General features: G+C 45.4%; 1 protein-coding gene across 2 annotated transcripts in view; it reads right to left on the minus strand.

Annotated features, from left to right (window-relative positions):
- The window catches only part of LOC115088274 (sodium/potassium-transporting ATPase subunit beta-1-interacting protein 2-like), a 780,772-nt gene extending 770,572 nt beyond the window's left edge, over positions 1-10,200 (minus strand). For both annotated transcript variants that reach the window (XR_003855737.1, XM_029596392.1), the window contains exon 1: positions 9,453-10,200. Coding sequence is in view for 1 of the 2 variants with exons in the window: in XM_029596392.1 (XP_029452252.1) it covers positions 9,453-9,506 (54 nt within the window). In the remaining variant the exon portion in view is untranslated. The remainder of the gene's footprint in view (positions 1-9,452) is intronic.
- Between the last annotated feature and the right edge of the window lie 2,852 nt (positions 10,201-13,052).

Below are 13,052 nucleotides of genomic sequence, written 5' to 3' on the forward strand. Positions count from 1 at the left end.
ATAGGAATATGTTCTCAGCTGACATGTAAGGACTTCTCAAGGCTGATGATGTTTGAGGTTTTTTTTTTTTACCCACTTTCCAAAAGGAAGAAGGCTTACGAGATCACCTTCTGTTTGTATGTATGTCCCCTAATACATTTTGAGGCTGATAATAGGGATGTGCAGAGGGACCGCATATGTTACATTCGGTATTCGTGGGGGGCAGACACGTTGCATTTGGCAAGGGGGGGCCCGATCCGTTCATGCATTCCATTCTTATTTGTTTCCCGGCTAAAATTGAATTAACTACAACCCCCCACTCTCCTGACCCCACCCCCCCAAGACTTGCCAAAACTCCCTGGTGGTCCAGCGGGGGTCCGGGAGCCATCTACTGCACTCAGGCCGTCGGCTGCCGGTATTCAAAATGGCACCGATAGCCTTTGACCTTACTACGTCACAGGGGCTACCGGTGCCATTGGTCGGCCCCTGTCACATGGTAGGAGCACAAGATGGCGTCAGCTATCCATTGCTCCTACCATGTGACAGGGGCCGACCAATGGCACCGGTAGCCCCTGTGACGTAGTAAGGGCAAAGGCTATCGGCGCCATTTTGAATACCGGCAGCCGACGGCGTGAGTGCAGTAGATGGCTCCCGGACCCCCGCTGGACCACCAGGGAGTTTTGGCAAGTCTTGGGGGGGGGGTCAGGAGAGTGGGTGTTTTGTTTAAATTTGCTCCTTTAGATGGCCAAATAATTCGGTGAAGATTTGTTGTATTCGTGGGAATTGCGATACGTTTCGCTTCCCCACGAATACAACGAATATGGCCCTATAAGTTGCGGATTGCCAATACGTTGCAAACGAATGCACACCCCTAGCTGATAATTAAATCCAGCTGTGCATCTAAATTTAAGCACCTAAGAGCCAGATTCATTAAGGCTTTTCTTCCATTTTGTATCTATGAGAAAAACCCTTACGGGTAGACTTTGAAAGGTGCGCGTCAATTTTATAACATACGTGTGCCGGCGTGTGCATGTTATAAACTCTTTGGGGCGCGCAAGCAAGGGGGGGTACAGTTCTACAAATTTTGCGCGGCAACGCATCCCTTCCTTCCCCAGTTCCCTCCCAGTCCGCTCCAATTAAGGAGCGGACTGGGAGGGAACTCCCCTACCCCCAACCCTAGTCTCCCTTCCCCTTCTTCTAATTCCTACCTTTTTTTGGGGGGGGGGGTTTCCACCACTTACTTAAGGGCCCGACCTGAAGTAAGTTGCGCACGCTGGCATGCGAGGCTCTGGGACAGCGATCAATGCCTGGCCCACCCCCATGCCGCTGGGGGTGGGCCACCCCCATGCCGCTGGGGGTGGGCCACCCCCAGCGGCATGGGGGTGGGCCAGGCATCTAGGACAGTGGCCCACCCCCATGCCGCTGGGGGTGGCCCACCCCAGCGGCATGGGGGTGGGCCAGGCATTGATCGCTGTCCCAGAGCCTCGCATGCCAGCGTGCGCAACTTACTTCAGGTCGGGCCCTTAAGTAAGTGGTGGAAACCCCCCCCCCAAAAAAAAGGTAGGAATTAGAAGAAGGGGAAGGGAGACTAGGGTTGGGGGTAGGGGAGTTCCCTCCCAGTCCGCTCCTTAATTGGAGCGGACTGGGAGGGAACTGGGGAAGGAAGGGATGCGTTGCCGCTGTCCTGGCCCACCCCCATGCCGCACCCCAAACATACCCCCTGGCCTGCCCCTTGCAGGAAGGCCGGCACATATGCATGTGCCGGCCTTTATATGCATGCCGGGCCTTGCGCACACCGAGCCTATTTTCAAAAAGGCCCGGCCATGCGTGTAAAGGCCAGATTTTATGTGCGCGAGGGATTTAAAATCCGGCTGATAGTGAATCAGTATTAAGTTAGATGCCTAACTGCAGACAAACTTTGGAATCTTAGGAGGTAATTTTCAAAGGATTTACATGTATAAATGTAACTACTATTGTAGCAGCTTTCCAAAGCCATTTACTTGAGTAAAGTGCACTTGAGTAAATCCTATGGACAATTCAATGGCATATATTGTAGCAATTTTTAAAAGTCCACTTACTCGAGTAGATGTTTTTGAAAATCAGGCCCTAAGAAGGTAATTTTTAAAGGAGTTGTAAGCAGAAAAGTAGCATATATTGTACCAATTTTCAAAAGCCCACTTACACAATTCAGCACTATGGAGTGAATTTTCAAAGGAGTTACACACATAAAAGTAGCAGTTTTCAAAAGTCCATTTATGCAAAAAAAAAAAAAAAAATCTAGTTTTACACATGCAAATCCTTTTGAAAATTGCCTCCTAAATCTTCAGCTGAGAATTCAACTAAATTTAAGAACATAAAACTTAGGGTAATAAATTTAAGCCTGCAATTTATTTGTCTAGAATTAGGATCCTAAGGGACCTATTTATTACAGGATTTCTCCGTTTCTCTGTCTATGGGCAAAATGCTTAGGGGCGGATTTTAAGAGCCCTGCGCGCCGGTGCGCCTATTTTACATAGGCCTACCGGCGCGCGCAGAGCCCCGGGACTCGCGTAAGTCCCGGGGTTCTCCGAGGGGGGGCGTGTCGGGGGCGGTCCCGGTCGTCGTGGCGTGTCGGCAGCGTTGTGGGGGTGGCTACGGGGGCGTGGCTACGGCCCGGGGCGGTCCGGGGGCGTGGCCGCGCTCTCCGTACCCGCCCCCAGGTCGCGGCCCAGCTCGCAGGAGGCCCGCTGACGCGCGGGGATTTACGCCTCCCTCCGGGAGGCGTAAATCCCCGGAGAAAGGTAAGGGGGGGTGTAGACAGGGCCGGGCGGGTGGGTTAGGTAGAGGAAGGGAGGGGAAGGTGAGGGGAGGGCGTTAGAGGATTCCCTCCAAGGCTGCTCCGATTTCGGAGCGGTCTTGGAGGGAACGGGGGTAGGCTGCGCAGCTCGGCGCGCGCCGGCTATACAAAATCGATAGCCTTGCGCGCGCCGATCCAGGTTTTTAGCAGATACGCGCGGCTCCGCGCGTATCTGCTAAAATCCAGCGTACTTTTGTTTGCGCCTGGAGCGCAAACAAAAGTAGGCCTATTCGCGGAGTCTGAAAATCCGCCCCTTAGTAAATTACCCCCTAAGTTAGGTAAAGTCATTGCTAAGCACTAGACTTTTTCTCTGCCCTAACTCCAATCCCACTTTTTAGGAACCAAAATTTAGATACTTATCCCAAAAATCTTTTCAAAAGGACCAATTTACGAGCTGGACTTCTAAAGTTAGGCACCTAAGCCCTTTGAAAATTGGGGGTGATATTCAGCCACTGGCTGGCTTGCAAAATGTGCCCAGATAACTTTGGTGGAACAGTCAGCAGTCAGTCACACCACTGAATATCGCTGACCATCTTAAATTTTGCCAGATCCGATTATTCTGCCAACTTTAGGATACTCTATGGCACGACCAGAGTTAGCCAAATAAGTTATTTGGCTAACTCTGAATACTGGATTTAGGATAATTTATTTGACTAACTTGCCTTCTCACTGGAACGCCCCTGGAATGTCCCCACGTTATCTGGCTAAATTTTAGCTGAAGAAGTAGGAAAATATTTAAAAGACAGCATTTAGACACACAAGTTACACATCTAAATGCCACAGAATATGAATTCCTTTCTGTTTAGTATCCTATCTGTACCAAATCTTCAGCACATGTTTTAGGGACCAAGGGAATATGGACAGAGATATTTTGGAAAGGGGGGTAATTGATTTATAGGTGTAGGCACATTCACATCCTGGAAAATAGGCTCCAACAGTTTTGCAAGGAATGTCTAGTTCTGCAATTCGTTTCCGAATACAGAAAGCAACTAAAACTCAAAAGGGCTGTAAAACAAGCTTCTTTACTTAAAACACTACTGAACACCTTATTGCAGCATGCCAGCAAGACTAGAGTTAACCTGTTTAACAATAAAACAGACAATTACAGAACCTGTCCAAGTAATGTTGTCAGATGCTGATTTATACCTACATTAGATACAGCTTGAGATAAATAGCTAAAGACAGCTACAAGAGAAAGACTTTTCATAATATAAATCAAAGTAGTTTTCTAAAGATTATGCCAGGCTGAAGGATGAAGAGTATGTACCTGCCATACGAAATCATGGAATGATTAATAACAACCAAAATTAATGATAACAATAATGGAAAAGAATTGTGTATGTCTGCTGACAGGGGTGAGCCGCATCCTAAAAACTAAGCTCTGCAATTCGTTTATGATACAGATATATATATATAAGGAATCTATTTGAACACTGGACCAGTGACTGGAGATAAGTTGCCCAAGTTTTCCTGAATCCACAGGTGAATGTCACTGCAGAAATACAAGTAAGAGGAAAAGGCCCATGCCCAGTCCCACTCCTGCCTCTCTTTCTGCGTGATGTCAGTGCATTCGTGGCAAATTGATCCATTTCAGTGGGCCACTGTTCAACTGCTACAGCTTATTCAACCATATAATTACCTAGCCTCAGTCTCCAGGAACTGGGATTTTTTTCACTCTCTATGTATTCATGTCCATCAGGCCCCCACCTTCATCACCTACCTACCTGCTCTACATTCTGCATTAGTAAAATCCCAGGGCCACTTTACTAAGCTTCATGTGCATCATATATTACAATAAATTAGTGACCACGGAGATTATTTACAAACTCAGCCACAAAAGTGGCCAACTGCGGGGTAGCTTTGCCCCGGCGTGTGCCCATGTGCTAAAATTAGCAGCTGAATAGGGACGGCAGAAAAGAGGGAATTGTGATGTGCAATTCTTTATGAGTAATATTCTCAAAATTGCGAACACAACTTGTTGGCTCCTCCATTTTTCTTTTTCAACTGGCACAGTATATCTACTGAGGTTTTGCAGGAATTGTTCAAAAGCCAAGACATTCTCTGAAAGGCACAAACAAGTCATAAAGGCATGAATTTTCTAAGAAGTTGCAAACCAGATCGCTAATGACCTCAACTAATGAAGAACAGAAATACAACCATGCATTTTTAATAATTCCCTGTAGTGATCGAGTGATAAAATGATTATAATTATCACCGTTGCCATCAAAATATAAAACCTGTGAATAAATTGATTTACTCTTTCTTGTGAAGGATGAGAATACGCATTCTTTATTGCTATCAACTATCAGGTCTTCTTGCCCATTTTCAGAATCATTTACTGCAAAGCTTCAAATTCCCCGTGGTTTAAAACAGGTTTGTTGCAGATGGGCATGGTGAATACACAAGTGGCTCAGTTGGACACACTGTATCTGCCATAGGATTAGTATAATTATATAGCTGGTAGCAATTTATTTTGACACATACTACATCCCCTCCCCCCCAAAAAAAACAAAATGTTATTGTTCCTAGACAGAAATAACCAGCAAAATTTGAAATGAAATATGATCTGGAATTTCACTAGTGATTTTTGTTCACTAGTGTGAACAATTTTAAAGACTCATCCTAGCGGTCAATGAAAACTCAAGCACAATTTCTGCATCTAATTATCACACTTCGGACAGCCTAGGATTGAAGGGCTCTGGAGGGAAAGCCTGCAGATGTTAACTTTAGACAGAGTCAGGAACAGCCCTGGCCTTGTGACACAAGCTTCAACCATCCTTAGAGCAGCACTGTAATTAGATCTAAAAAGAGATGCACCACCCTCTCTTATCTAAAGGCTGCAGGGCTTAGTTCCTCCAAGAAGGAGCAAAGCCAGGAGACAGTGAAATCTGTATATTAATGTTCTTAGGGCTCTGCCTCTCAGGTGCCTCTGGCTTCAGATCACAATGTATTGCAACACTTGTTTCATCACTGGCGAGTGAACTACACCTCCAGGTCTTGAAGGCCACAACAAGGTCCGATTGTCAGGATGGCCACAATGAATATTCCTCTGACATATCTGCATATATTTCATCTAAGATCCAAGTGAATTTGCATATCTTGAGCTACCCTGAAAATTCAATCAGAGGCCTGAGTTGTGCACCCATCCACTTCAAGGGCCAGTGTCTGAGAGGAAACCAGAATGGTAGCCATGGGTAGCAATGGGTACAACTGTAGGCAGCTCCGGTCCTTGAGGGCTGCATCAGTTTTTCAGGATATCCACAATGAATGTGCATGAGATAGATTTCTATACAATGGAGGCGGTGCATACACATATACCTTATGCATGTTTATTACAGATATCCTGAAACCAGATCTGTTTGCAGCACTCACAGACCAGAGTTGCTTACCCCTGAATTTGTATATGCTACAACACTTAAACTGTGAAAAGACATCCTTACAATAGTGAACTGGGTGGAAATCATTTCACAAAACTGAAGGCTTTAAGCATTTGTTGTGATTATTTTGTATCATTTCAGCCTCTAGTCCAGTTCTTCTATTGTCTCTGCTGTGCTCATATAACAGGATTACAGGATCTTAAATAATATTTGGATGTTCACTGCAAGCTCTTCCCCAGTCCAAGCACTGTGAAGCAGGGATGGGATATAGGTGAGAACCGAGGGAACCGAAGCAAAAACAAAAAAAGCAAAGTTTAATTTAAACTACATCCATGCAACCCTCTGAAATCTTTGTACAAAAGACCCAAAAGCAGAGGCAATAGTGGTTTTTCCATTTTTATGTTAGCACTAATCCTTTTGATGTTTATGTTTTTATCATGATGCTTATTAAAAAGAAGATGTTTGCATGTAAAATAATATGTGAAAGGAATGCCAGCAGTCACCTCAGAGCCTCTGAGAAGAAGCTGAATTAGTACAAATTCTTTCTAATGAGTGACTCATTCACTAAAGATTTATTCCTTTCTATCTCTATGCGGTGGGGGTCAAAGCATAGGACATCATACCCCGAGTGACCTTATCAGCAACTCAATCCCCATCTTATTCAAATGCTGTCTCTTTTCCTTATCTTAACAAGTACTATCTTCATTTTATTCTATGATCCTACAAAATGTATGTTCTGCTAAAGGGGACTTGGAGTCCTAAAGCACCATGTGTAGCTTCAGATTCTCACATTGAAAAACGCACTAAAATATGTTATTTATCTTACCTTCTTTTGACTTTGCATTGCAGTAATATGGCATATAATATTAATCAGGATAAAATAATTTGTGCATGTGAGCCAATTGCCTTTAGAGGAGAAGATACAGGCAGTCAAATATGCAGTACCTTCTAACTGTATTGAACAATAATACAGTATTATTATCAGTGCTAAAGACTTTGGTGTTAAGGCAAGGTTAAGATCAGCACAAAACTATGGTATCTTAGTAAATGATGGCAGATAATGACCAAAATGGCCCATTAGGTCTGCCCAGTTTCAATTTTTCCACTTTGGGTAGATGTGCACACAGATCCTCATCAGACATTTCCCCTTCCAGCATGCCCATGACCCAAACTTTCAAAGCTGTACTGTTGCCTTAGCAATGGCACTGAAACTTTGCAAAGCAATGGCAAAGTCCGATTTATCTAACAAAAATGAATGTTTTAGCTTGTCCAAATATCTATGGGAGTGGATAGATAGATAGACAGATAGGTAGGTAGATAAACAGATATTTGGACAAGCTAAAACATTCATTTTTGTTAGATAAATCTAACTTTGCTGCAGAAATGTTGCATGCATATGCAATTCAATGAAATACAGAGAAAAACATGGCTAGCTGTTTAAGGTTTTAAATCTCCAAATTTACCATTGTGGAACGTAAGGGAAAGTTTGATCACATTGTTTTCTTCACTTTACAAGCTAATCTTTATTTTATATATAGTTTGATAGTTGCCATACACAGGGATCCACGCTGTACATTTATCTTTAGGGGTCCTGTCTGTTTTTAGTGGGAAGGCTAGGCACCCATCAGCCTCTCTAACCAATGCAATCAGATCCCATTCTTATTACATAGCACATGAATTGCGCTGCCAATTTTAGAGCAAAATAACATAAGGTACTTCCCCATTTATTTACATTGGCACCAGCAATCTGCAGAATTTAGAACTGGAAAAAGCAGTATCAAAAATCAAGCATACATATTCACACTATACGCACCCACTCACTCTCATAATTATGAATTTTCGCAGACAAGTAAGCCAGAAATTGTGCAACTTTTATTGACAGGCCCATAAGGAAAAAGGGATAGCCCCCAGCGTTCGCTCATTAACAACTTGATTTTCCTGGCAATTTGATACTTGCTTTTTGCCCAGAGGTACAAAAAGCTTGGAGTTTCATATTGTCTGCCTTTCAAGGACCCAGAAAATCAGCATTTTATCATTTCTGACAGTTAACTGAGCAATTAAAATAAGAGAATGCACATTTCTAAATTGATAATTGTTACCTATCAACATCCTGCAGTCCCACTGCTTTCCAGCCTATTACTTATCAGACAGTAAATAAAGCAAGCTCGTTATGTTACCAGAAACAGGGACACTTTAAACCTGCCGGTAACTTTCTGTAAAAATTCCAGTGCATGCAAATGTGATGTATCTTAAAGCATGAAAGATGAAACGCAATTGACATTTAATAAGAGCCACATTTCATTTGCCAGTCTCACTCTTTACTGACTGCAGAAACCTTGAATCCTAGCGTTATTCTTCCTGCTAATAACACTGTTCAGGCACAGACAGCTACGGTTGGCAATGAGCTGTAAGGCCAAGATATCCCTCTCTCTTACAAAGTCATTGTTCACCAGCCAGGGGCAACAGCAGTAGGTTCCCCGATTTTCCCTCCTCCCACTCATTGTTAGTTGATTTGAAGTCCTTCTCTGCACCCCCACTCACTTCTACCCACACAGTTAAGGAACCGAGATTCCAAAATACACTCTTTTTTTTTTTTTTTTGCAGCTCTATTTGTAATCGCAACAGATTTTTTTTTCTTTTCGCCAACTAGGCATTTTCCTACCCGCCCATGCATCTCCGTTACAAAACAACACACAAGAAGGCCCCTGCCTTCGGACCTAGAAAGCTGCCCCTCACCAGAACTCGTGCTGATGACCCTGCCAAGGCTCTCTAATGGGGGCCGTGCCCCACAGCCCAGTGCCCAGCATCGCAAGCCTCCTACAGTCCTTTTGGAAAGCAAACAGGGCACAGACTCTTTAAGCACGGTGGATGTTCCTACCCCCATGTGGGTATGCAAACATCACCTACGATCAGTCTTTGCCTTCTACTTTTATTTACACATGACATGCACGCCATCCACAGTGCCGAACCGGATAAGGAGCAAAGCCCACGAATGCTAAGCTTAGGTTATTCGTAAAGATCGCTAAGGACATCCGTCAGCTACTTCTGCTATTCAAACACCTACCGGCAAGTTTTTGCAGCCCCTTCTCACAAAAAAGTACCTTCGCAATCCCGGTTTTTTATTTTTTTTTACAACACCCTGCAAGCTCGTACTTGTTTTTTAATCGCAGCTTTACTCTCCTTCCTGCCTCTCAGAGAAGGCAGTGTGGAAAAAAAAAATTACCAACATTATAAAGGAAAAGAAGCCAAGCGTCCCTTACCAGTTGCATGCTGCAGATGAAGATGAGCGTGCACCTGCCGCTGCAATAACCCATGGCTTCCTCCAGGAACGCACTCGGCCAGCAGCTCCGAGGTGCAAAAACCGGATAATCCCAGGATGGGGGCCGCAGAGTCTCCTCTGCCTTCTGGTGAGACGGAGTGAAATGGTTATCGTCCACCTGCTTTCCGAAAGGATACTTAGGAGGGGAGACTGTCACTGTAATGCCTGCGCTGGCCCAATAGCGGGGGAAAAAGTTGTTTCTTTCGGTTTGTTTTTTTTTTCAGTCAGTGCCTGTCATCGTCTGCTCGCTTTCACATCCCGTCCTCTGATCTCCAGCAGGTGAAAGGCTGTAGCCGGGCAGTAAGCTCTGGTGGCCGCTGCAGCATCTCCCGGGCACAAGCGCCGTGAGCAAGGGATGCTTCGTGCCTGAGGGCCCCCGGCGGACTCCCACGTGGGCCGGCTCTCGCCCTCCCCCTCCTCCCCTGCTTAGAAGCAGCGGCTTCCCGTCTGGGGGGCGCTGGCCGGAGCCGCAGGGCAGCCCGCCCGGCACGGCATGGCCACGTGCACCACCCAGGCTGGGTGGAAGTGCCGCCCCCCTCCTCCTCGCGCCTCCCGAAGGAGGCCACCGGCTCCCTCCCTGCCCGAAGCGAGGGCGAGAGGTGGGAAGCCGGCCGAGCACAGGTGGAGGGGAATGGAGAGCGAGCCGAGGAGAGGTGCAGGAGCAACAGCTGATCTGGAAGCCGCCGAGCTCTCGGTTTTGGTAGGGAGAGGGGGAGGAAGGGGCTTAACGTGTCTGAGAGAGAGAGAGAGAGAGCGCTCTGGTGTCTGTGTGGAGGAGGAAGAGCGCAGTTGCTTTTTTTTTTTTTTTTTCTTTGCCTCAGAAGCTGTGCTCCATCCTTCAGTGAAAAAGGGAGAGAGCTGGAGGAGGTCCTGGCAGGTCGGGGACTGACTGGAAGCACTGGACAAAGCGACTTGGAGTGGTCGGGGGAGGGGGGGATTCTTGCTATAGTCGCCATGGCAGCCCCTCCGTGGCCAAGGGCGCATTAGACAGCAGTTGCTTTTGACCTTCCTGTCCTAGTTTTAATTCAGGGGGTTCCAAATCCAGCCCTTGGCACCCCCTCTGGTGGGAGACAATGCTAAGTGGATCAAAGTCCCGAGGGGCAGGGCAGAAAGGAGGGGGAGGGGGGGAGGATCAGCATTGCCAGGTTCAGTTGCTCAAGGTAGGTTAGAGGTGGGAGAGTCAAAAAGGCTGATAAAACCTGCGAGACAGGCGGATGAGCCAACAACTAGCAGCTGCAAAAGAGAAGCAAGGAGCCAGCTAAAAGCTGCAGTTTGCCAGAGTTGCAGCTGGGGATTTTGGTGGTTTCATTTAATGTAAGGACCATCCAGGTATTTCTTATGAGGAACCAGGAATGTGGGGCTCCCTGTCTGGTATCAGAAAGACACTGTGCCAACCTTGTCCAGAACAGGAAATCGGTTCACAGTGCAGCAGATGCATAGCAGCTGGATGTCAGGTACTTGGGGTGGCCTATAAAAGTAATCCTTCTCATTAAGAAACAAACTAACAGGACCTAGGAGAAGGTGAATTGTATATGTAACACACACATTTATGGAACAAGAGTATACCACAGACAATTTTCAGTTACCAACTGAAGCTACAGTTTCAGTACATGGCATTAGAGTGGTAAAATCTGTGATGGGAATGAAGAGGAAGCAGAGAAAGACAGAGGCACAGGACAGTGAGGGACTGGAGAGAGAGAGAGAGAGATCAGAAGGGATGGCACAGGACAGTGAGGGACCCTAGATAAATTCAGAGGTTTGCAGTGTGGTGAGGGACATGAGAACATTGCAGACAGATGTGGTAAAGCGGGGGTGCAGAGGCAGAGGCTGACAGACACAGAACCACGGAGAGCAGAGAGAGATTCAGGATGCAATGGAATGGCCAGGGACTAGACAGAGAGATGCAGCGGGGTCACAACATAGTGATGGAACTCTTCTAGGTGACACATACACACAAACTGGAGGAGGGGATAAGAAAGGGATACTTCTAAAATGATCATCAGTTTTTGAAACAAAATGGTGGACAGTTATGTTAATGTCACATTTTTTATAAACAAGATAATTGCATCCATTTGTTTAATATATGAGGAAAAATGTTCAGGAATTAGTTGTGAGCTGTGGCAGCATGTGGAATGGGCATTGGCAGCTAGCCACAAGCAGTAAAGCAAATAATCTTAAATTGCTGTTAGCAATAGTGCGTTGTTTAAGAAATTGTTGTATTTATACCAGAGCATGCAAATGGGTAGGCTCCCAGCAATAAAAACCTACACCTTTCTCTAAGAGAATCTGTCTAGTAGTAATTTCACCACCTAGGAGTAGCAGTAAGAATCAGGTAACACCAAACACCATGGGTTTTGTAGTTAGAGGAAGGGGGAGAGAGGTTGTAGGTATATGTATGTTTGTATAGGCAGATATACAGCTAACTAATATTATATGCTGCACATAGAATTTATATAGCTAGAATGAGATATATATTTAACTTTTTACTATAAGTTGTAACATTCAAGGAGTTAAAAAACAAGAGCATACAGTATAAGAGAATAATAGTTCAATTTAGTTTTATTAAACTTGTGGAGAAGGTTACTATGATGTTAATTTATGACTTAGGGGAATGTAAGAAAATGTGTTTTAAAGTTTCTGGAGGAGATTGATTTAATTTATAATACCAATAGTCTTTCAATGAGTTAACAGCTTAATTCAAGAATGGTTTCCTTCAAGAAAATATTTGTGCCTCTAAGGTTTATAGATCAGGTGTAGGGCAGGCGAGGAGCAGATGGGAGGGAGGGAAAGGGGTGAAATGGGCCATTTTGGAGAATCGGTCCACTACTACCCATATTACTGTATTGCCCTCAGAGGGTGGAAGATCCACGATGAAGTCTGTGGAAATGTGAGTCCATGGCGTCGTGGGTGTAGGAAGCAGTTGTAAGAGACCCCAAGTTTTTCCTGTTGGAATTTTATGTTGGGCACAGCTTGGGCAAGAATCGACGTACGCTCGAATATCCTTGCGCATCTCAGGCCACCAATAAAATTGCTGAAGAAGATTCAGAGTCCGGTCATGTCCTGGATGCCCAGCCAACTGGAAGTCATGTGCCCAGGCTAGCACTTTGCTACGGAGCCTTTTTGACACCACCGTTTTCCCCGGTGGTACCATAAAGGTAGCAGAGATGATGATACGAGCCGGATCGATGATATGCTGAATGGGCTCATCTGAGTCTTCTGCAGAGAAAGAGTGGGACAGGGCATCTGCCTTAATGTTCTTACTAGCAGGTCGATAGCGGAGTTCGAAATTAAAATGTGAGAAGAGCGCCCATCGAGCTTGGCGCGGGTTAAGACGTTGGGCCTCTTGGAGATATATCAAGTTCTTATGGTCAGTAAAAATGGTTATAAGATGTTGTGCTCCCTCAAGCCATTGACGCCATTCTTCTAGCGCAAGCTTAAAGGCTAGGAGCTCCTTTTCACCAATAGAGTAATTATGTTCCGCCAGAGAGAATTTTCTAGAAAATTAGGAGTATGGGTGAGATGTTCCAGATGTGTCATTTTG

This window comes from Rhinatrema bivittatum, chromosome 3 (genome assembly GCF_901001135.1).
Source record: "Rhinatrema bivittatum chromosome 3, aRhiBiv1.1, whole genome shotgun sequence".
Lineage (NCBI taxonomy): Eukaryota > Metazoa > Chordata > Amphibia > Gymnophiona > Rhinatrematidae > Rhinatrema > Rhinatrema bivittatum.